Source organism: Diadema setosum, chromosome 18 (genome assembly GCF_964275005.1).
Source record: "Diadema setosum chromosome 18, eeDiaSeto1, whole genome shotgun sequence".
In the NCBI taxonomy this organism is placed as follows: Eukaryota; Metazoa; Echinodermata; class Echinoidea; order Diadematoida; family Diadematidae; genus Diadema; species Diadema setosum.
In genome coordinates, this window is record NC_092702.1 from 24,123,200 (window position 1) to 24,148,474 (window position 25,275).

Below are 25,275 nucleotides of genomic sequence, written 5' to 3' on the forward strand. Positions count from 1 at the left end.
AAGCTAGAGTACTCTTTTCATCCAGCCGAGACTGAGCAGAAACTTCAAAAATTCATAACTTTTGAACGGATTGTCCGATTTTCCTCAAACTCTCACTGATGTGTTCTTCTAATATTGCTGCATTCACTCAACCCGCATGTCTATGAAGGTGAACTTCTCCTTTAACATTGATTATAATAATGAACATATTTACATTGGTTGTTTCTATCTCTAACTCACATCTTAGAACTATTTTAAAGCACTAAAGCTGGCTTTCTGTTTCATCTGCAAATGGTAAATAATGGTTTGAAGGTCTGGCAGTGAAGACTTTGATGCCTTGCCCTGCAACGGGACAACAAGAAGCTCTCTTGCGGCTCTTACAAAGACTATCATGCCTCTGGCACTGAGGACTGCGTCATCGTTTTACCCTGCTCACCTCCCTCCCTTCCCTCGTCTGCCTGCCTGCCGCTTAACTCTACTCATTTGCGAGGCAGCAGGCGCAAAAAATCGAGAGTTTCCCCCATCCGGTGGTGTTATGCCCACAGACAGAACATGAGATACATACGATGAAACGGGGACAAGAGAACGAGGGAGGAGTAAAGGAAGGGGGGTGGGTAACAAGAGGATGTATATCAAGGAAGAGGAGGAGAGAGAGAGAGAGATAGAGAAATAAGGAAAGAGAGGGAGAGAGACGATCAAAGGTTGTAAAACCAGGTTGGCAGATGAACTCCACTCAAAAAAAGAAAAAAGAAAAGGAAAGATAACTTCATGTAGTATAATGGAAACAACATAAATGAAATACCACGCTAAACCAAATGACTTTTTAAAAAATGGGGAAAAAACTCAACTCTTTTACAGATGGATAACTGTATCATCAGCTTAGTTGGAATTCAAAACGCTTAGTGGCAGAGGCATAAAAAGGAGGCAGATGAAGATAACTTCTTGGTGAAGAAAGATGGAACAAGTAATCTGTTTGGACATGAAAGAAGTTTATCGTGTCGGAGAGTCTTCATGGTCATCGATCAAGAATACGCGTAGACTGTCTGTGTGGATGTCTTGATGATGAGTGATTAGAGCTTATGACAAAACAGACACAGTTAGATGTATAGATTCTCAATTGACGTAAATTGATAGATGGATATATATTTACAGGGAGACTAATACTTCCAATACTTAGTAAAAACATTGATTCAATGTCATTGAATGAAATAAAGTCACCGCAAAACTTTGGTTAAGGTCATTTTTCCTTCATATTTCCCCCTTTTGTCTGATATGACTTTTGCCATGCTGAGCAAAACACAAACACACACACACACACACACACACAAAATTGCCTGAAACTAGTTGGAAATCTCTGCAGAGAATTCTAAATCAAGAGACATGAATATATTCATCAGACTAATGCTGTTTGTCTTCCTGTAGATCTGACAGGGCACTTTTCCAGGCCGAGAAATATAAAAGGCACAAAACACAACAAGAATTCTACCCAAATTAAATTTGCTTCTTGCCTTTAACTTGCAGGATTAACTCTTTCACTGCCATTGACAATTTGTACCACACTGCATGTCATTGGTAGTTTTATTGGCAGCACTTGTTAGCAGTGATTCAGCAGTGTAAAGCAAAGAATTAGGGGTAGGAGAGCGGCCCTTGCTGCTGCTTCACAAATGATAGTGTAGGTCTTCAAATATAATAGGCCCTCTGCAGAATGACACATTGCATTAATGCAGCATACGACTCTCGACTATTCATGGCCATTTATATATATTTGAATTGGCCTTGCTTGTGTTTTATCTTCCTGGGAACTTATGAGGAATTTGTACCTTTTACCTATCATACAGATTATACTATAATGCAGCTGTCATTTGTATGACGCACCTCTTGACCCCCGGAAAATGTGCGTCATGGTCGCGTCAAGTACCACCAATTTGATGACGCGTGGTGCCGTCACGGGAGCAAAATGTCCGTCACAATACTGACCCATTATGTGCGTCATAGTCGGTCATTTAACCAGAGTGTGTCAAAAGGTTCGTTAATGGGACCGTCATGTAATTTTGCGAGGCTTCTTGCATGGGGCATGGTATCCCTCCGTTTACAGAATAAAACAAACTCGCGATCGCGAGTCGGCCGAATTCACCGGCTCCTGGAAACGCGAAAATGACACAATTTTCAATCAGTTTTATTATGGCAGTGTATACAACCACACGCGTGTGTCTTTACCATCCAGCCACACGAGTGTGGTTGTAGCCATGGCCCGAGTCGCTGGATACAGCCACACTTGTGTGTAATGTACATGTACATAGGGATATAATGTACACACACGGTACGGAGAAGATGATCGCCGTGCGTGCATGTCAAACACGTAAACGCAACACAATCAGCTTGCTCACAAAGTGATGAAAGTAACCTCATTTTCATACCTTTTAATATTGTTATTTACAAATACATTTTCCGCTCCATTCTCATCTTGTTTGCTTGATATGATGGGTTTAGAATTAATAGCAAAGTTACAGCTGCCGCTAAATTGGGGGACTTTGGATTGGCATCGCTAAACTGCTGGTGGTGTGCTAGCGATCGCTCAGTGCAGCTGCAGCCTAGCCAGCGCAGTTGTGCCACCTGCCCCAGGAGGGACCCGGACTCGCGCGCCGGCTGCCTGTGTACGCTGGATCGTGGATGCGCGATTTGCGAGTACCCGAACGAACGATACGAAGGCGAAGTCTCAATAACGACACGATGTATCAAAATCAATTATAACTTTGAATTTACCTCATCAAATCAAGAAAATGAGAATAAAGTTAAAAATTAAAAAAAAGTAAATTTGTCTAGATGGTGTGATAATATTAAATGGGATTAATCTAGGAGGCAGGTTCATGTTCATTGCTTTGCAGTGGTGCATGATCGCGTGTTGATGTGGCCGGCCACACACACATTCCCGCTACGCGTTTGTGGATATGTACATAGTACAGTACATTATACACACGAGTGTGGCTGTATCCAGCAACTTTGGCCATGGCTACAACCACACTCGTGTGGCTGGATGGTAAAGACACACGCGTGTGGTTGTATACACTGCCTTTTATTATAACATACTGATACTCACTTCATTCTCGTATGTCTTCTTTTTCTATCTGATGTCAGACTAAAGGTCTTTTCAGAAAGTTTGAGTACAAATTTGCTCCAAAACCACACTACCAAACACGATTTGTGATTAAAATCATCACATACAGCCCGCGGCATCGCGAAGCTCGCTATCCTTCAATCGCATTCACTGTAGTGTAGCATCGACCGTGGAACCTGCAGCAAAACCACGTGCGTGATGTCGACCATGTGGTACATGTATACATACAGTACACGCGTACATACGTATACAGAAGGCGAGGCATGGCAGAGGCCAGGCCCCAAAACACATACAAACGATTATGGAACTAACATTACTGAGAGTCTATTAAAACCTGCATTAACTTAAAATAGTAAATTCTATTTAAACACTAGCCATATAAACCATGTACCGAACTTGGGTTTAATAAGGTTCGTGTTTAAATAGGCAGGGGCTTCAATCAAGCTGTTTTCGAATCGGGGAAGGGGAGGCGGGAGGTTATGGAAAAAATTACTGTGGCCAGGCCGTAGTTTCGCGAAACTAGATAGTTTGCCATAGCAACGTGTATATCAGAACACGCGTTTCTATGGGATGTCCATGAACTAGGGAACGGTTTAGAGAAATTCGAAGTCATTCGAGGTTGAAGTGGTTTTTTCCTACGCATTTTTTTTTTTTGTTGTTGTTGTTCATATCTAAAAAATTCGATTTCTTAATTTTTTTCAACTGGTATTTGGGAGTCTTGTAATACATTTAAAATGTTGATAGAAATTTCTGAATATATTCAGAAAGTACGCCTAGGCGCCTACTGTTTGGATAAACGGTAAACATGCAGTCTACGTTCGATACGAAGAAATCATTACGTCTTTCACGAGGAAAAACATACAAAACAAACAAAAAACACCTACGAACGAATGTTGATAGGCAAAACTTTGATAAGTAATAAGCAGTTATCATGAGCGTGAACTGAAATTAATTGTCATGATTTTGTTGTCTAACCAGGTGCTGATGACTGCATCTCATTGAACCTACTCGTAGTGAATTTCTCTGGGCATACGAGACCTTTTAAGTATTTCTGGCTCAGTTGCATTTTTAATTGACTGATTAATCGATCTTTTTTTTATTGTTCAGGGAACATAAGATATTCGATCAAGTACATTATATTCGACTGTTTGATGTTTCCTACTATGCGCCAAAAGAAAGGCTATAGAATCACGATATCTTTGCAATGATTCCTTTAATTCAACTAATGAGCTGGTTCTTCGATCGATATTTCCATGATATTTACACGCTGTTTATTCCAGTGCGCGCATTCTTCCATCTGGCACGCACCTGGGTGTGGCACATGCTTTTGTGGAAATTTCCACAAGGGGAGAGGGGTGGGGTGTCAAGTTTCTTCGAGTCGAAGAGACTGCATGTAAAACAATCTCTTCGCTCTAATTTATTGTCATTCATGCTTTCCCCTTATTCTTTGCTGATATTGAACATTTAGATTTAACTTTACGAAGGTTGGTAGCACGTGGTTCTATTTTGTTGTGAGGTGTATGTAATTTCTTTTTTTTGATCATTCTTGGAAAGGAAAAGAAGAGTAAGGGGGAAAGAAGAATAAGAGGGAAAGTAAAATGGAACGAACGGCACGTACGCTCAGCATTCACAGTAAGCCGTCTTTTTACACCAGCATAGTTATCATCATCACCATCAGACATCACTCAGACCATTTTAGATTTTTCCTATCAACATTAAGAAAAATAAATAACAAATACAATGTATCAACACCTCCCAACAACACAAATATTTAGAAAAGACAACACACGGCACACTACAGCGGCTGGTATCAAACTTCGTCGCTTCGATTCGAAAAAGTATTGTAGCAAAGCGGAGAAATCGCCGTTACGAAAATAGCAGTGCGAGACACTTGAAAGAATTACGTCAAATACTTCAAAGTATAAAGGGAACGGATAAAGTGATATAAAATGGAAGAAATCGTACCAAACGATGTGTGAGAAACGACAGTGGAGAACGGTAAGTTTAGTAGTAGGCTTAGGCCCTAGCAACAGTTTACAGCACCGAAAGCTACGCGAAAATAAGGTGAAAATAAATACACATTGGAAACTCGGTACTGCGACAAGATCCTTAGGATCAAGTCAATAAACGATACAAAACAAAGTAAATCAATTCATTTTGACCGGAAAATAGTTTGTTATAAGTATTCTGTTGTATGAGATCTCCTTTGATAGGCCGAGAAATACATTGAGCTTCCACGATACTCGGGAAAGACAGTTCGAACGCTTTTCACCTGCACATACTGCAGTGCACATCAATACACGAACAGAAACTCACCTCTTCCTTGCAGAAAAATGATGCAATAACGTTACAAAAAACACACACAACACTCTAAAAATCATTTCATACTTGGGAGGCAAGGGACAAGCGGATGAAGAAGAAGAGAAAAAGAAGCAGACATTGCACAACGGAACGCTTCTACCCCGATTCGAATCGAAACAGGGTACTGGAAGTAGTAGCAGCTGGCTACAGTGTGCAGCTAAGCTACTACACTAACGCTCCCCAGCCGCCCACAACATGGGGATACAGTACCACGGCGATCGTAGTAAACATCCAAGGTCCGTAGGCGACAGGGATTCACGCGGGCGAAGTTCCGTTCGGTGTACACAGTTCGCAGGCAGCGAATTGCGTGAGCGCACACAGAGCTCTGCAGCATTCCAGTCTGGCACGTACTGCGAATAACATGTGCGTCAAGGGTCAGTCATTTTCACGAAGAGGTGCGTCACCATTTTGACTGGTTAATGCGTCAATGTCTCATAGAGGTGGGTCATTTTTTGTGACGGAGGGTACGTCATGGTACCTAAAAGGTATGACGCACATTGGTACTTTGACGCACCTATCCCGGGGGTCAAGAGGTGCGTCATACAAATGACAGCTGCATAAAGCTAATTCAGTTTTCTTTGCAACACAAGTTTATAGTTTTTTGTGAAATTTAATTACCATTGGGAGCAGTGATTAAAGATATGCTTGAGTTATCACACTTGATGCATATGTATTTTTCAGGTGTATCACAAAACATCCTACCGTATAAAAATTTCGCAATAAAGCTGCAAATAGAAGGAGATATCAGTAATTTTCTCAATAAACCAAAACTACAGACAGTTTACTGTATGAGCTGAAATTTTCGCGTACAGATATTTTCGCGAATTGCTACTTGGAGGACATTTGCGCGGTTGCGACGGTCTAACTGAACGTAACTATTGGGCGTTGTTATTTTCGCGTGTTGTTATTTTCGCGGTTCAAAGGCGATTCGCGAAATTCGCGAAAATAAAACCACCGCAAAAATTTCAGCTCGTACAGTATTCCAGAAACAATTCAAATAAAACTATTGTTCACATTTTGTATGTTTATATTTAACAATACTGATAATACTGATTAACATTTTTATGTTGATTGGTATTTTCCCTAATTCACATTTTAGAACTGTGTTGAAGCACTAATTTTTTTTATGTTTTTTTCATCTGCAAATTGCAAATAGTGGCTATATAAGCACACAAGCATTCCTCATCCACATTATCATCTTCCTGCAATATATCCATTTAGGTAGCCCCTACCCCTAACCCATTAATAAAAACCATGAAAATACCCAAAAAAGCAAATGGACAAAGGGAAATTCATGAAATAGTATCACATCTCTGCTTTTGGGTCATCTTTTAACCACTCTTTAACCTGTTGAGGACGGTTTGATTTTGCTACAACACGCATTTCCCAAAGATACCTGCCCGAGTATACTCGGGACTCGTCCTCAACCAGGCGCGGTGGAGCACCCCAATTATCTCGCAGAAATCCATCGGCAGCCGAGCCTCATTTGCATAAAGTAAACAACATGTACTCGCGTAGTTGAGAAAAAGTAAACAACTTCTCAAGCTAATAACAATTTAAGGAAACCTATTTTCGGATTAAAATAGAGTTAGTTTGAATTTGAAAACATGTCCGAATATGCACATATAACATATTAAAGGATTTGACAATGATAAAATGTGAAATTTTAGCGAAAACCTGGCGAGCAAAATTACCAAAAATATGCCTCGAAAATCATCCTAAAATTCACGACGTGGGATTACGGAACCAAAGCGCCATTCCAACAAAGTACACCGAAATTTATTTATCTGCTTGCATTTTAAATTTCATACCGTAATATTCCCGGCCATGGTTGTGTCGGAAAAAAACCAGAAGGTGGTGTCAAAAATGACACGAACGCAAAGCGTACAGGTCGGTCCCATGTATATATAATCGCGTCACTGTAGCCAGGGCGGTGAGTCTCACCTCCCTGCTGTAGCGTTGCATGTCACAGCACACACAACGCATTGCTGCATGCAGCGTGCGCGGCAGCAGCTCAGCAGTCACCGCCGTGAGACACTCAGCAAATTGACTGCGTCACATGCAAACCAACAATGAGCACGAAATCCTGAATCTCACGTACCACGCATGCCCAATATTACGGGAAAAGAAATGACGTCATTTTCAATTGTTTCGCTCACTACAATTTTCTATTCCAAACCCTGTAGAAACAAGTTGATTTCTCAAAAAGTACAGGTGGAATCAAGCGAAAACTTTCACCATATATGGATTGAGGCCTGATGAACTTATGTCGACAATTTCGCACACATTGGAGCCCGGCCATAGTCCAGTCGTAAAAAAACAGAGAGCATGTTTTGCGAGAGGTGATTTTCAAAACGCTTTAATATCTCAAGTTCTAGTGCAGCAAATTTCATAATTTCTTCATCAAAAGGAAGGTTTTTAAAAACTTAGATAGTGTGGGAAGTTTGAGTTTACTAGCGGCACGCATAGCGGCACAAGGAGAAGGTAAAGATTTGACTTTTTCATGCACACAGTTTCGGGCAGCCGTGGATGCCCGTTGGAAATTCAAATAGAACGGGGCGATAATGAGATGCAAATTGGGGTGCTCCACCGCGCCTGCAACGGGTTAATGACGACAGGTCTGCAAATCGGTGATATGATGCATGGGTGGCTAGAACAGCATGCACGTATAACAGACTAGGGGGATAGGAGTATCTGTACCGTAAGTAACAAGTGTTGGATAGGCACACTTACTGCATAAATGAACCCTTGACATTTGTAAGCTTTTTATGACTTCCCCAAGGGCTGTTCTGTATGGTGGATTTCTACAGGTGAAACAGCATATTTTCACATTTGTTTTTTGTGGAAGTATTTTTCTGGATTTTTTTTTCAGATGATACAATACCCAACTGACTGTAACTCCACCTCTTTACACAATGAGTTCTTAATCTATTGGCTGTACAAACCATGGACATTGAGCGATAGAACTGAGAGATTTATGATAGATCAATTGCAACAGAGCAGTTCTCTACTAGGTTATCAAATGTGTTATACATAAAGTGTGGAAACTATGCTGCATCGCCAAGTAAGCTTGTGCACTTTGTTTTTGTCAGCATGTATTCTTATCAGCTAAAACATAAACAGTTCGACCTTGATTATCCGGCCATGTCGGGACCGGCGCTCATCTGGATAAGCGAATTGGCCGGATATGGGAGACACAATGTTAATGTATATAGCTGCCGTCCAAGCTGCCGTCCCAGAGCACTGGCAGGTAGGCAGGTAGCGTACCCCGCAACAGTGGTGTAATCTATGCTAGCCTGCGCAAAATTGTAGTCCCTTCTTCACAAAAATAAAGTATATCTTTATGTGAAAATCATACATGTTTTACCTCATTAGATATTGAGAAAAACCTATCATGCACATCTTATGAAATTAGTGAAATAGATCCATGAAAGTCACTGTTTCTTCTCAATTTTTGGATGAAAAAAAAAGTCCTTCACTGCGTGAACGCGTTCCAAATAGTAGAGATTTCCGGATAAAAGGAGGCCGGACAATCGAGGTCGAACTGTATCAAGAAACAAATATACACTGTCACCTCACAGATTTTTATTAATAAATGCTGATGTCTTGAGCCAGCTCGAAAAGCAACAAGAACTGATGGTAGAACAAAACTCTATAGTAATGCAGTGAACAGAGCTAAAACACATTGTTTTAACCCATTGAGGATGGGCTGATTTTGCTACAACATGCATTTCCCATAGACACCTGCCCGAGTATACTCGGGACTCATCCTCAACGGTATAAACTGATCACGCTGATGCTCAAACAGAAAGTGAATTTCATGTGAAATGACATCAATATCAGCTATATGCACTTCTCTACAAGTTCATTGAAGTTATAGAAATGAAATTATCAACTGTAATCATCATGTCATATCTTGAACCAGTCTATGGACACTGACTCATCTTGAAATAAAATTGTACATTATGGAATGTTATATGTGAACTTTACATGTAAAACAACAAAACAGCAACAAGGCCATTCAATAACTTTCCATTTTCACAGTGATTTTGATGCACTATCTACAGTTCAAGGCATTTCTCTTTTGGAGTGGTTTTTCTTTGAATGTGAGTGTGTGTGTGGGGGGGGGGGGGGGAGTTTGTCTCGACCAAAACCATGTTCTGTTTTCCAAGATAGTAAGTAAAATGATAACAGGATGCAAGTTACTTCTGAAAAACTTTCAGGTAGCTCTTATCCCATTGATCATAAAATGTCAGTGATAACCATACCACATAATCTGTTAATAATAATCTTTATCCACTATGACAAGAAAATAGCAAACAATAATTCCTTTATCAATATGTATCTATTGTATACATATATTGTATTGAACATGGTAATAAAATGATTATGATAGAAACCAATTGATACCTCCCCCCCCCCCAAAAAAAAAAAAAAAAAAAAAAAAAAAAAAGCTACACAACATCAGCCATTACTTGCACTTTCTGAGTTTATTGCTAATTATGCCTGTTAGGAATCCTTTCAGGGGGTCATTTTTGGTTTCACATGATTGGCTTCTTATCAAATTCCTTGAATCTCTCATTGAATATGATACAGAGATGTACTGACACAACACAAATTAACTGTTCTTGAAAAAAAAGAAGAAATCCTTCATTCAATTAGAAAAAAAGTCAATTCATAGAGTGTAATCTTAGCATTTAAGGGGAAGTGACCCCTAAGCATACACATGGGTTCTGCACATGCACATAGAGATTAGTGGTGCATTCAGTGAGAGTTTAAAAGCAAGGTAGACAATATGCCCTAAAGTCAAGGATTTCTAGAGCTTTGGTAATTACAAATTGTGCAATCCTTTCTAAATGGGGATTTGTCAATAAATCCTGATGTCACAACATAAGAAAACATACAAAACACATTTTTACTTTTTTAAAGCCATCTAAAGAGCCCTTGACCTAACTGCTCCAAAAGGTATGGTAAATGATATTTCTTCTACACATAAGTTGACCAGTAAAGGGAATGTACTTTCTATAGGAAATTTTAAAATTCGCTATGGTAAAACATCTAGGAAACTTTGAATGTTTTATTTGTGTGGGTGAAATTGGAACAGGAATCTTTCTTCCATTAAATTTCAGGAGTGAGTGAAACAAGTTGGTTTGCTTGGCTATGAAACAGCAAAGACATTGACTGCTTTATGTATTTGACAGAAATTTCCTGAAATGTCCTTTTCAGCATACGTCTCAATAGAGGTTTATGCTAGTTATCCATGACCCCCAGGTGCAAAGGAAGGAATGCTACAAACACAGAAACTTTTTGAGAGAATGGAATTTTTCCCACTTTTGATTTCATATCTTCTACTCCTATATGCAGGAGTTGCAGTGAACATACACATTATGTCAACAGGGAAGTACACTTTCTGTCATTTATGATGTTCTGTAGTTTTTGCTTTTGACAGGAAGTATGAGCCAATGTCACAAAAATATTTTTATGATTTGGGGAAGTTCATGTATTGCGCATGAAATTTGCAAAAAAAAATCATATCCTGCACTGAAAATATATATATCATATCTATATATTACAAAAAAAAAAAAAAAAATTGCTGTCAGGGGAAGCACCAGCTGTGGAAGCTGTATATCCCCACAGGAACTGAGACTTGTTTGTTTTTAAAAACAACCATTCCTCATCGTGATGCCATTTCTGGCTCAAATGACAGCGTCAACAGAAAAGCTCGACTTTCCCTTTGCTGTCATAACGATGGAAGAAGGAAGCCTGAATGGCACTGGCTCGCCCACAAAAATACTAGACAGCCATGTGACACCAAGTCGAGCTGTTTTATGTATTGTATGCGTATAGTATGTCAGCAAAGCATGATTCCCTAAAAACAAAACGTCAGTCATCAGCACTCGTGTTTGGACAAAAATAGGAAGTGACATACGACAGAATGAAATGAAAGTCGGCATTAATAGGGCATAAATACTTGGTTTGGACGTCACAAAACTAATATACACGTAGTCAGCTTTAATAGGGCATACTTGGTTCATATTATGTACGTCAGGAAACTAACTGTGCGGTTTCCATGCTTGTTATCATATGTGATAATGATCACAAACATGTATGACACAAAAGAGAATGAATGTACGTCTGGATTTTGTACTCGACATACTCCAAACTATCAGTGAGCTCTTTTAGACTGTGGAATGACCCACTTGCAAACATGTTACAAAACAATCAATGCAAATTAACCTATGTTTGGTGACTGAAGGCAATAAAGGAAAAAAAATCACATTTCTCAAATTATTTTTGGTCAATTTTCTGGGAACATTTTGCGATCCGAGTTTCACTGGATTCAAGATGTGTGTCTGTCTCGAAATGGTTCTGGGTGAGGTAGAACTTAGCTTGACATTGTATTCACTTTAGCAACAATTTTTGTGCTCTTTTACATAAATGTGAGTGGTGCGTGAATGAACGTACAGATGCCTTGGCAAGCACATGTAAAGAGAACTTAGCATTTGATTGACAGCTGAAGAATTTTGTGACACAGCTGCTGTGTAAGATGTTGCTTATGGTTCACAGTCAGCAAGGAATGTCTGCACAGTTTGTAAAGTTCTCAAAACATGATTAGACATGCTCTTTACAAATGTAATTGCAAATGAGATATCAATGCTGTCTGGAAAGAGAGTGCAATGGAAACATTTTTTTTTTTTTTTTTTTTAGTATGCATGAAGGTATGTAAATCCTCACTAGCTAGTACATGTACTGCTGTATGTTATATTCAACACATATCAATCACATAGCACTGACAAATAGTTACGTACACACCCACACTACGTTGGCTTTTCCCAGGACTGTGTAATTGCTACCGAATTATGGCTGAACCCAGCATTGGCTGAACCACTCATGCATGACCCGAACTGATCGATCACATAAATTGCTGATGCCCTCATTTCCATCAAACATTTTTTTTTTTTTAATTTCAAGGCAACCAAGATGACGTCCCAAATAATCAAATCAATCACTGGAGCAAATTTGCAGTAATTTTAGGACTTTCCACATTTTCGACCATCAAACTAAGTGGTAATAATCATCTTTGATGCAGACTGTAAATAGAATTACAAGAAAACACTATCAAAACATCAAAACATCATTTCCCCCTTTTTTCATTAAAGAGGCAGTCAAGTTGCTTTGAAATTATGATTAAAAGCTGAACATGAAATCTAAGTTTCACATTAATGTATTTCAGATTGACATTTTAAGCTATGCTTCACAACCTTTTACATCTATTTGTACACAGGAAATATGTATGACGTATGTATCACAGATAGTATGTGGTTATCCCTTGTAAGGGCACTGTGGTACAGTGAATGACAACCAGGATTTTCCATCAGAGGTCCCTAGTTCAGATCCGGTCAAGTACCCACATCCTTGGACGAAATGTTTTTTCCTTTTGAAGATGTCTCCCTCAACCCAGGTGTAAAAATGGGTACCTGTCAACACAAGGGTAATAATAATGGCAGGGCCCTACAGTAGAGCAGAGGCAACAATAGGCGCATTCACACTGAAATTATCTAGGCATCAAATATCACAGTAATTTGTTGGCAATGTTCACACTGACAAAATACTATGGTAATGAATACCATGGTATTCAATTGGTAAAGGTTCTCATTCTGCTTCAGCATTGTGCATGCGCATATCTCCAACGGGGAAAAGACACAAAGTGCGTCAGGTCATGCGAGAAATATATCGCTGTAAGATCGGTGGTATTTTGTGAAACAATCCACACGCAAGTCTCACATGCGTATTTCGTTCAGAGTGTGAATTACCCCCCATATAGATACCACAATATTTTCTAATCTTTTTCGAAGTGTATTTGCATTCACATTGTTGAAATACTATGCAAGATACCACCACGGCATTTCATCATCAGTGTGAATGTACAAATGTACCTACTGAAGAGGCTACCCTGGGTAAAAGAAGACTATCATAATTAACCCTTTCAGGACTGCCAACTCAAAAGGCCATAGACACTGTGTATAAAGAGAGTGCCACCATGGTAGTGACAGGGTTAAATCATAAATAGCTACCAACCTGTCCCTGATGGCCACCTGTCCTATCTAAAGGCCATCTCTTTTGTCTCTATCCAGTGATTGCTGCACACAGGGTTTCACTGTACTTTCACTTCATACCGCTAGAAACCCTTTGGGTTATTTTGATCTCAGAGGTGATATGTGATACAGGTTTTCAAATGTCATTCTAGGATAAAAATTCCTGCAAGAAAGGAGTGTTAAAGGACAAGTTCACCTTCATATGGATTGAGTGAAGGCAGCAATATCTGTAAAACACATCAGTGAAAGTTTGAGAAAAATTGGACAATGTGTTCAAAAACTCATGAAATTTTCATGTTTGTGTGCAGTCACTGCTGGATGAGAAGACTACAGTTCATGATGTTGCATGTGTAGAACGATATAAGGAAATTATACAGAGAATTCCATGAAATTTAATATTAAAAAAAAGTAAACATTCCCTTGACGTATGACATAAGTAAGGGGTAATATTATTCCCCCTGCCTTCTGAAAGAGGCAAGCCAAGTGCTCTTTTACTATGTGAGATAAGTGAAAATATATTGAATTTTCTTGATATTTTCTTTATATCTTTCTAAGCAATTACATCACATGCTGTAGTAGAGTTCTCGTCCAGCAATGGTAGCAATGAAACTTCAAAAAATTCATAACTTTTGAACGGATTGTTATATTTTCCTCAAACTTTCACTGATGTGTTCTACTAACATTGCTGCATTCTCTCAAGCCACATGAGCATTGCACTTATCTTTTACTGGTAAGCTTATCCCTATAGATGCTAATCTCTCTGTCTGGAAAATCTGTCCTCTGATTTAAAATGCAAAAGTCATTTCAGACTTTCTCTATCATTAAAAAAAAAAACCTCTTTTGTGAACTTCCTGTTTCAAAGAGTTCATGACCTTTGATTAAGCATTCATAAGCCTGAACATGTTGCTGTATTTTGTATGTTTCTTATTAATGCACTGATTTTGCTACAACATGCATTTCCCACACACACTTGCCTGAGTAAAAGGGGGGGGGGTGGGAACTCGTCCTCAACGGGTTAAGTGTCACAGAAGGATTTGAATGTTGGACATTTTATGTTATCAATATTCAACTTACCCCCTACGAATCAGACACAAGCCAGTTTATACCAAAACTCGATAAAGAAACGACGTATAAAGAATCATCGTATAGCCGATAGACCGTTCAGACGCTAATTTCAACCATTCCGAAACGTTGTATAGATGTGTAGTTTCTCACTGCGCATGTTGTTATGGTCATGAGTGACAGGTACAAGGTCACCTTTCGTGCTCGCTCCCATTAAGCCCCGCCCAGTTATATCGTTCTATGGTTGCCATACGTTCAGACGCACAATGCACACAATGGAATGCTGATTCGAGTTCTAGTTCGAAACGATGCTCTGACCGTTGTTTTGCTAAACGTCGTTTCGTTATACGTCGTTTCGTTAGTCAGCGTTCAGACGTATGAATTCATCGTATAACTATACCGTTTTGGTACCGTTCAAGTATAAATTTTTGGCTTCTGAATGCCCTGTTAGACACCCACTGTAATGGGAGTCAAAACATTCTACCTTGCTTAAACACCTTTCTGTAGGCCCGTTCACAAACAACGAAAATCGAAATTTCAATCGCGATCCAAATTTCGATTTTTTTTTCAACCGTTCATACACAGGGAAAAATCGTACTTCGCAGCAAGGAAAGAACGATCAGTGGCCAAACTGCGCATGCGCGAATCTTGCATGACCGAAGACTGACCCCGCCGCAGTCCCAATAGAGTTTCGCACGCGCTACGAACGATGGGATTAAAAATACCGATTTCCGAATCTCGATCGCGCTCACACACACGACGCTTGGCAAAATAATCGCGATTATTCTGAAAAATCGCACTAATAGTGCGAGTTGGATCGCGATAAGGATCGCTATCGCGGTAATTAGTGAAATTTTTCTGTCCACAGTACACTGGAAAAAATTTCGAAATTTTGATCGCGATAAGAAAATCGATTTTTAAATCGCACTTTTTCCCTTGTGTGTGAACGGGCCTATTGTGGTAAGCCATGCAGTACCTTGTCAGTGACAGCAGTCTCATCCACTGATGATGTTACCTCACCTGGCAAATCTTAAAGACTATGTTTTTCAGGCATGAAATTGCACATGTCTTGTAGCTATATCATGCACAAATCTAATTACTCATCTTCTTTCAATGAATGACGTGTCATACAACACAATCATTCTCTCTCTCTCCCTGGATCTGCCTGTTCCCTAGTGTGTCCTCTTTTAACACATACATATCTTACATCTCCCTCCCTTCGCCCCTCGGACACATTCATGATCAGCCCATCTCTTCTATCTCGTATTTCATCCCCCCAGCCTGTTCCTTCCATTCATAAATCATCCCGGCCCATCTCATCCCGCCCCCATGCCTCCCCCATCTCCCTAACTCGCCCCCCTCCCCCCATCATGGCTTGTTCACTGTCTCCTCCACCACTGTCAACAACAATTCATCCTTGCCTTCAGTAGTTTGTGGCAGAAGAGGAGGAGGAGGGGGGGGGGGAGGAAGTGGAACCATTCATGCACACCTAGCAACAAAAATAGGGAGTTTTCGATTGGGTGAACGAGAAGGACGTGCCGCCGAGCGCAACCGTACGTCAAGGCGTCACGTCCGTACGTTGACCCGCTGCTAAAACACATTTCGATTTCGGGCACCGGCGTCACGTCTCGTGCGTGGCGTGTGCAGGAGGCAACCTGTGCCTTGCGTGCATATACTAGTATGCGGAATTTGTGACTCGTTTCTGTACTTGTAATATTTATTTTGTCTTTGACTAGATGCGTATCCTGGGAGGAATTATGTGGATTTTAAAACATGATGCATGGTAAGACTACTAGGCAAATGCACTGCTGCACTAGCTAGGCCAAAAGCACCAAGATCTGTTTGCGTAAAGCATTACGTGTGAATGCATGTGTGGGACTACGGTAGGCAGTTGAAAGTGCGAAACAGTGAAAACGGACAAATAAAGTAGGTACCAGAGGCTGTAGTTTGTGTGTCAGCGCTGCTGCTGTGACGTATCAAGATCATAAGCTTTCATGTAATTAGAATATAAATATTCTCTCGAAAGAAAAAGGAAAACTGGTGAACTGAGCACGGATTTCCCGAGAGTCATCGTGCTCTTTCGCACGATACCCGAGAGGAGTGTGACGTCATAGCAAGAGTGGGTTGAGCGCGGCGCAACCGATTTGGGTGGACGGTGATAACCGGGGTTAACGCGTTCGAAATTTGTGCGATGAGCCGAGGGTCGACACTCGCGCATGCGCAGTACGTAAAAACTACGTCATAACAGGGTGACGCCTGGCTCAACGTGCAAATCGAAAAGTCCCTAATGATGCTGCCCAAACCATCATATCACTGTCATCCACTGCACTAACACACACACACACACACACACACACACACACACACATATGCACACACTCACTTACTTTTTTGCAACTGGTGCTGAATAGAAAGTATTCATATTTGATCAATTCTAATGTCATATGAGCATGTTATATTTATAGTCAGACATAAATAGAAAGATTCAGTGGGCTGCACTTCCAAAATAATATCCATCCACGTTAACATGCAATTACATTCCCACTTAATACACCCACACATGTTCTAAGATGAATGTCAAATTTACAGTCAGTTGCTCAAGTAGTTGCTGCTATTTAGTTTCCATAACAATGTGTTGACAATGGTGTGACAGCCCACTGTGTGAGCTCTACTGTCATACATGAAAAACATAGAGCACTATGTCTATCTCCAAAGTACCATAGTTTTGTAGATTTTAGCAGCAATTGTTACGTGTTGGGAAAAGAAATATTAATCTATAAGCTCTGGGCCCCGTTTTATGAAGAGTTATAATTGATTATACAGTTGAATTCTATCATAAATCTATGGCAGCCTGTGTGTTAAGGAAATATATAATCGATTATATCTTTTGATAAAACAGGACAATGAAAATGCATATTGTGAAATGACAATGATTTATTCATGATAGAAACGAAAAAATTAGATGCGATTACCACATGTGTTCTGCCTATGCATACTGCACAATAACTCCACATTACTGGAAGTGAACAGGTGAACACTGAAAGTGTGACCCTGCTTGACCAAAGCATGTTGCACGTGGGTGCGTAAGATCACCTCATTCATTTATAGCATACAGCCAGAATGCAGACTGAACTGCTGCGACGAAATGTTTACATTAAATATTATATGCAATACAGAGAATTGGAGTCAAGTCAGCTCTCGGATTGCCATGGTAACCTCTCTAAGGGTTAATATGCATGGGGGTAAGATTTGAATACGTTCGGTACTGAATGAATGGCGGAACGGTGCCCTCTTTGACAGCATATTGCTAATATATTCATTTTTCACAGCTGTAGCAACAAACAACAAGCTTCTCAAAGCCCTCTCTGCCTGGATGAGGTATGACTTGGCTTACAGTCTGCTCACAAGAGGCCTTCGTATACCACTGTGGCTAAATTAGCAGATTTAGTTATTTCACCTGCAAAGAATAAAAATCTATATGATGGAGATTCTCAGAGCAGTCCCTGCCATGACATGTAAGGCTAGAATAGAGCTACTGTAAAAGTGGATATTTTCGTGCTCAGCCGGTCATGAAGAGTTTGGTGTGTGTTTAAGCTAGTTTCTGGTTGCGCGAAATGCGTGAAAATTTCCACTTCTACAGTAACCTACAGAGGCTTTTATAGGCCAGTTGCTATTTAACTGACTAAAGAGGTTTATGCCAAGTTTGTCAAGCCTGTTCATGAACATCTCTGATTTGCCTTGGGCCTTAGTTTAATCGACCCATGTTCTCTCGACTCTTGTTTTGCTATTAACCCCCCCCCCCCTTTACTCAAATATCATCAGGTGATGTTACATTGTTGCAGATCTATGTGTTCATTATAATCCTGGTGATTTCTATCATTGTACTGACGTGTTCGATGTTACAACTTCTCACTTCATCGTAGTCATGTGATATGATGACTTTAGAATAAAACTGGGATTTTGATACTTTGAAAATAAAGGATCAGACAAGAAGATCAACTTTATGGCTTTTATTTTTGTTTTGTTTCATTATGATTTTGGGGTGGGGGAGGGGGTTTATACCAAGCCTTGGCTACAGGTGGTTTTGGAAAGAGCTCTGTGCATCCACTACACTTCTGTACTTATGTCATCAAACACAAGGATTATTTGAGGCCTAAACCCTCAATACTGAGCAGTTCACAGTTCCCTTGTACTCCTCAATTCCATGTTGGTAACCAAGAGTCACATTTGATCTACAGAGCCAGCTCTCACTTTGTGCACATCACAGCTAAGTTGCTAGGTCGGGCAACCCTTTGAAAAAAACTTGCATATATACTGAACTTCACAAAAAATGGAGGAAAATGTCACAAGCACTGACATTACATGCTATCAGTTGTTAGATGGATATTCTGCAGTATCGAAATTGCTTCCACACACATTTGTACTTGTCAATGTATTAAAAGACTCTCTCAACAAGATTGGCTAAAACAAAATAACTGCTATGTCGAGCTGCATTTCATAGCTTGAAAAAAAAAACACACACACACACACAAACATTTGATTGCACCTGTTACAGGAAGAAGAAAATAAAATGGACTACCATGTGACTGCAAAGTTTGAGAGCGCGCATGCCAAGTACTTTTTCCCCTATAGCACACATTGTTGTTGGTGACATACAGTACAGCACAGTGATCATCATGTTTAACAAACACTACATGTACGATGTATATGAAACACTGATATCATCTTGCAGAGTAGGGTTCTGTGTTCAGGGGGCCAGCAATATATCTCTCCACATTACACCATTTACAGCGAGTGATATATTGTTACAGAGCATCAACTAGACAAATATTGTCCCTTTATGGAGTCTGTAGGAATGCTGGGGATGAAAATAGTTGCGATATATGCTTATGGGTGGTGTAACTGTCATAAAGCCAAAACAAAGTCATTAAACCCAGCGATGCCCTTTAAGACATTACTGCTCAATCAATCCTCAGACATAATCAGCTACAAAGCAAACACATTATTGCCAGTAGGATGTGAAGTCGATCTTAAAAATAAGCCTTGTACTGAAAATGGCTTTGGCCTGTATAGTCATTCTATTTGCATAATTCGGAGTATCAGTTTTATTAGGAAGTACAATAGATTACATATGATCACACCCCCTCCCCCCCCCCCCTTCTCTCCTTGCTTCCGCACAAATAATACCAGGCAAATTAGTTCTTAGCTACCAAACACAGTTCAACTCATTACACCAACCAGATAATTTGACTCTAATCCGCTGCCACACCAGATGATTCAGACAAAACAAATCAAACGCCACACTGACAATGTCATGGGCCATCATTCCCTAACCTCCTCACTCTCTGGTGCACCAGGAGAGAGAGAGAGGGGTGAGGGGAGTGGGGTGATGGAGTTTTTGTCTAAAGAGCGATGAGTCAAATGCTGTCTCCTGGGAGCTAAAGGCGTCAGATGGAGGAGGAGGATGAAAGAGAAAAAGTGCAGGACAATGAGAAGACAGGAGCTGGAGGGGATGAACAGGAGAGAGATGAGGACAGGGAAGAGGATGAGGAAAAGTGGAGGAGGAGAAGAAGAGGAGTAGAAGGAGAGGGAGGAGGCAGAAGAGCAGGATGAGGATGGGGAGGAGGATGCAGGGGGGGGAGGAGAAGTGGAGGAGGAGAGGAAGAAGAGGAGGAGGAAATGGAGGAAGAAGATGAGAGATGAAGACAGAGAGTAGGATGAAGGAAAGAGGAAGAGAACGAAGAGGAGGTAGATGAAGACATGGAGGAGGATGAAGAGAAGATGAGAAGAAGGAGGAGGAAGATGTAGACAGGGAGAGGATGATGAGATGTGAAGGAGAAGAAGTGGAAGAGGAAAAAAGGAGAAGGAAAAACAGAAAGATGAGGACATGGAAGAAGATAAAGAAAGTTAGAAGAAAAGAAGAGGAAGAAAAGAAAAAGGAGGAAGAGGAGGCAGATGAAGGTATTGAAAGGGATGAAGAAAAGTGGGAGAAGACAAGAAAAGGAAGAGGAAGAAGAGGACAGGAAAAATGATGAAGGAAAGAGAAGGAAAAGGAAAAGGAAGAAGATGAGGATATGGAAAAGGATGAAGAAAACAAGAGGAAGAGAAGAAGAGGATGAGAAAAATAAGGATGAGGAAGAAAGATCAAAACAGAGAAGAAGGTGGAGAGAAGAGGAGAAGACGAGGACAGGAAAGAGGATGAAGGAAAGATGAGGAGGAGGAAGAAAAGGAAGATGAGGAAATGAAAGATGATGGAGAGAAGTAAAGGAGAAGGAAATGATAGCAAAGGGGATATGCAGAAGATAAACAAGATGAGAGAGTGTGACACACAACAGAGGAAGGGAAGGAAGTTATAAGTCAGAAGGATGAAAGTCTGGAGCAGGAAGAGAGACCAAAGTAAAGGGAGCAAGGAATAGATGAAGAAATGGAAATGAAGGGGTTGTGAGTAGGAGATGGTAAGGGAGTATATAAAAGAAATAAGGGGTACAACCAAGGAAGCTGGAAGAATAATGAGAAGGGGGTTAGAAAAGACCTTAAGAGTCTAAAGAGAGGATTGATGCCGGGAGTGATAACCTAGATAATACGCCCCTACTAGTCTGGTGAGCCCACCCCATTTTCAAACTGCAAAATCTGCTGTGTTGATATTCGATGCTTTTCTGATCATGGGTACAATCACAGGTCATTAAGATGCTGCAATGTCGGGAGGACTACAAACAGCACATTTCAGAGTGTACATGTAGTTGTCATAAACTGCATGGCATTAACATGAAAAAAAAAAAAACACAACAACAACACACAACTCTTGACACAGGCACACATGAATAGTTATGTGCATACATGCATGTTCCATATCATGGAATGTATCTATACAAAAACTGCTCCGTTTGTCGGACAAAATGAGTGACAACCAAACTTGGCTTGTTTCAGGGCACATACATGCACCATTCAGACAATGACAACGCATGCAGAATCATAAAACTGCCACGGAATTAATATCCTGACCACATCTTTTTTCACCACCTGAATGCACTTTCAAGCAATCTGAAGGCACGCTGCGGTTGAGCAAGGCAGTTCTCGGATCGAAAGATAAACTTGTCTCTTCCAACTTACCCAACGTAGTTGAGAGGATGACTCTGGTGAATGAGAATTCTACATGTCGGACAGGTGTTGTTCTCCTCCAGGTACTTCACCAGGCAGCTTTTACAGACTGGCCAAATAAGAGAGAAACAGGGGCAGAGAGGTGGAGATTGTATGAGAATAGCATAAATCACCTGGCACTGTTCACATCACATCCTTTATTTCAGAACATCAACATAAAATAACAATAACAAAATGTAATGTGATTTGAATTCAATATCACAGTGCAATTAAAACAAATATGAATAACTTATTCATGACTTTCAGGTTTGTCATTAACTTCTTGCATGAGTAGTACATAACTAACAAAGGCAGAAGAAATAATAAAGACTCAAAAGAAATATAAAGTACTGAAAGATCATCATAACATATATATGCATATATTCACTATGTGCAGTGACGCATTTACGGTACCTGTCATTGACTCTGCTCATATGCCCAGGGTTGTTAAGGAAGCGTTCACATCCATTTTCTCCACACATTGCTCAGAGGCATGATTACTCAAAATTGACACCCCCAAAACCAAAGAATCACGAAGATTGCAGTGATGGATGTGGCTGCTGTAAAAGGTCTATCATAAATGACTCTGTATACCACAGCTCTCCTGTTGCAGTTGTGTGGTATACAATCTCAAGTAGTGAACCCTCTCTCTCTCTCTCATTCCTTATCTCTTTCTCCCCCCCCCCCTATCTATAAAAATTCAACTGAATGGGAACAGCCCATGGGGATTTAATTCTATCATTACCACAGCAATATGTGTATGATGGTTACAGCAATTTTACACACGGATTCCCACTGAGGATGAGTGCCGAGTATACTTGGGCAGGGGTCTATGGGAAATGTGTGTTGTAGCAAAATCAGTCCGTCCTCAATGGGTTAAGATAAGTTGGCTCACGGACCGAAATAAATAGGGACCCTGGAATTTACTGTTGGGGATCAAATGTGTTTCAAAACATATTATGCACATTTAGAGCTCAGGCACATAATTTTATTCAAAGAATGAAATGATTAAGGAGGCTCCAAGTAAACTGAACAAGCATTTTTACTTGAGGGCTAAGATATGTACATCACTTGTTATTCTGCTTAATAATCTAACTTCGCATCTTACCGCTTCGTGAAGCAGGGTTCTTTGTCAGATCGCATTCAATATAGAAATTGTAACAATTATGGGTGCTTCCCATTCCCATTAAAAGCCAATAGATCTTGGCACACAACGAAAGGATTAGCCCATTTGACATCATGTGCATCCAGTGGCGTGTTCAAACACAAACTGCAAGATTGATGATTTCTATGTCTCCCCAGTAATCCACGGCCGAATTGAGGGGAGTCTATGAATAATTCCAGGGGGCATGATGCATCTTCGGAATTTACAGGATCGTACAGAACAGATGGGGCCACTGGCTTCATCTATTTGTCATCATCTCTGTTGCTATGGTAATGGGTTCTGGAGCTCAAGGCAACTCGCCCCTTTTCTTCTGAACTTGGATGTTTCTGGACTTCCCTAGTGCCCGATACAGCTCTGGGCGTGATAAGGAATTCTTGGCACCAACAGCAAAGTACTATTTATACAGAAAATTGTGATACGATCTCAGTTTCAAGGATACATTTCTTGTCTGCAGTGAGATAATCGAAAAAAAGCATCTACTGACGTCCCATGTTGATTAGCATGTGTCTCTCAGTCAACTTGAATACAAGTAGTTTTGTTATTTTCTGCAGGGTACAGGCCACAGACAGTTAATATGGCAAAAAAGAGAGAAATTTTGTATTCCACCCCCCCCCCCTACACACACACACACAAACATTACACAGACCTCAAACAAACCATGCCATCACCATGAATTAAATCATATGTATGTGTTGCTCTGTGGCTTATTGATCCTTTTTATATGTTTGTATCTTGCTTTGGCTGGATATTTGTTGGATTTGTTTATACAGTTGAACCTCTCGTATCCGGACAAGTCGGGACCGGGGCTCATCTGGATAAGGGATTTGGCCGGATACGGGAGACTCAATGCTTTATACATGTAAATTTACATATACATACACATGTACTGATGTAGCCCATTGTAGTACCACATGTAGTAATGTATATACTGCAACCTTTTCATTGTTACATTTGGGGATATTTGGGGATGTTGAAATGTCTGGAGGTAAGCAATTTGGAAGGAAATTTGATGTAATGTATATTAATCATGTTGGAAGTAATATGTAATTCATCCGAATAAAGGGAGGCCGGATAAGAGAGGTTAAACTGTACATGTATTTCTATGTTTTGTCCTTTTCTCTTTAACTTGTACAGCTGTATGTAATTTGCTCTATGTGTATCCCTCTGCACCTCCTGATAGGTCACTAGATCAATTACGCACTACAAGTGCTGTATTATTAAGTAGTAGTAGTTGTATAGCATTATCATCATTGTTATTATCATCATTATTGTTATTCATTATTGTTGTTGTTGTTACTATAATTGTTATCATTATCAAACACTTGCCACTTCACAGTAAACAACGTGATAAGCTTTCCCATGATGATATATTCATGGTGATCATAACGGGCAAGACATTTGCTTTGCGTTTTGGTAATACTTGAATAAACTGATACAACCATTTACGATTGCCCTGTTGGTTTGCACATGCAAACATGTATTTGCACACAAGCATCAAGATTCATTGATATAATGTTCTGGGCCTTGTTTTATGAAGAGTTAAAATTGATTATATAGTTGATTTCAACTGTAAGTCTATGGCAGCCTGTGTGGTAAGGAAATTTAAAATCGATTTTATCTGTTGATAAAACGGGGCCCTGGTCAATTAATTAGCAACTGCAACCCCTGTAAAGTCATCATCATGAAATTATATGAACTCTACTGTGACTTGGTGTGAAGGATACAATTTGCTCTCCTTTATTCAATTTTTTTTTTATAAAGGAAATTATGTTAAGATTTGTCTTTACACTGTACACATGTAGGTCAACTGAACACCTGTGAGGCAACGACATCATCACCTTTTATCAAACTTGCGTCTTTGAATTTGATTTTGATTTTGATTTATGTTTGGCTTAGCGTGCAGATATTTCATGGAGCAACTGTCGCATGAGCAAATGTCATGGAACTGATGAGAATGCATAAAACTCTGAAATTTGAAAAAAAAAAAATCCTTAGGTCTGTTTTAAGCCATTGAGGACGGGCTGATTTTGCTAACACGCATTTCCCATAGACACCTGCCCAAGTATACTTGGGACTCATCCGTAACAGGTTAACATTACTTTTAATATGCCCTACCGTTTGCTTGATTGAATAATAATCATTACTGCTGACTTGGATGAGGAGAGGCATTTCACTTTAATCAAATTTGAACTGGGCTGACGAAATTTGCAAATTCAGAATATGTCACGGTTGCTGATTATTTTAACGCATAACATGACTGAGTTTCCCCTTTAAATGAGCACAAATTTGTTCGCACATATGTCTGTTCATATGGTACAAGCACAAAAAGCAGCTCAAGTATGACAGCAAAAGATCCCTTC

At 40.0% G+C, this 25,275-nt stretch overlaps 1 protein-coding gene across 1 annotated transcript in view; it reads right to left on the minus strand.

Annotated features, from left to right (window-relative positions):
- Positions 1-25,275, minus strand: part of LOC140242075 (polycomb group RING finger protein 3-like) — a 122,664-nt gene that overhangs the window by 40,268 nt on the left and 57,121 nt on the right. Inside the window, exon 3 of the mRNA XM_072321835.1 lies at positions 21,724-21,820. Within this exon, the coding sequence (XP_072177936.1) occupies positions 21,724-21,820 (97 nt within the window). The remainder of the gene's footprint in view (positions 1-21,723; positions 21,821-25,275) is intronic.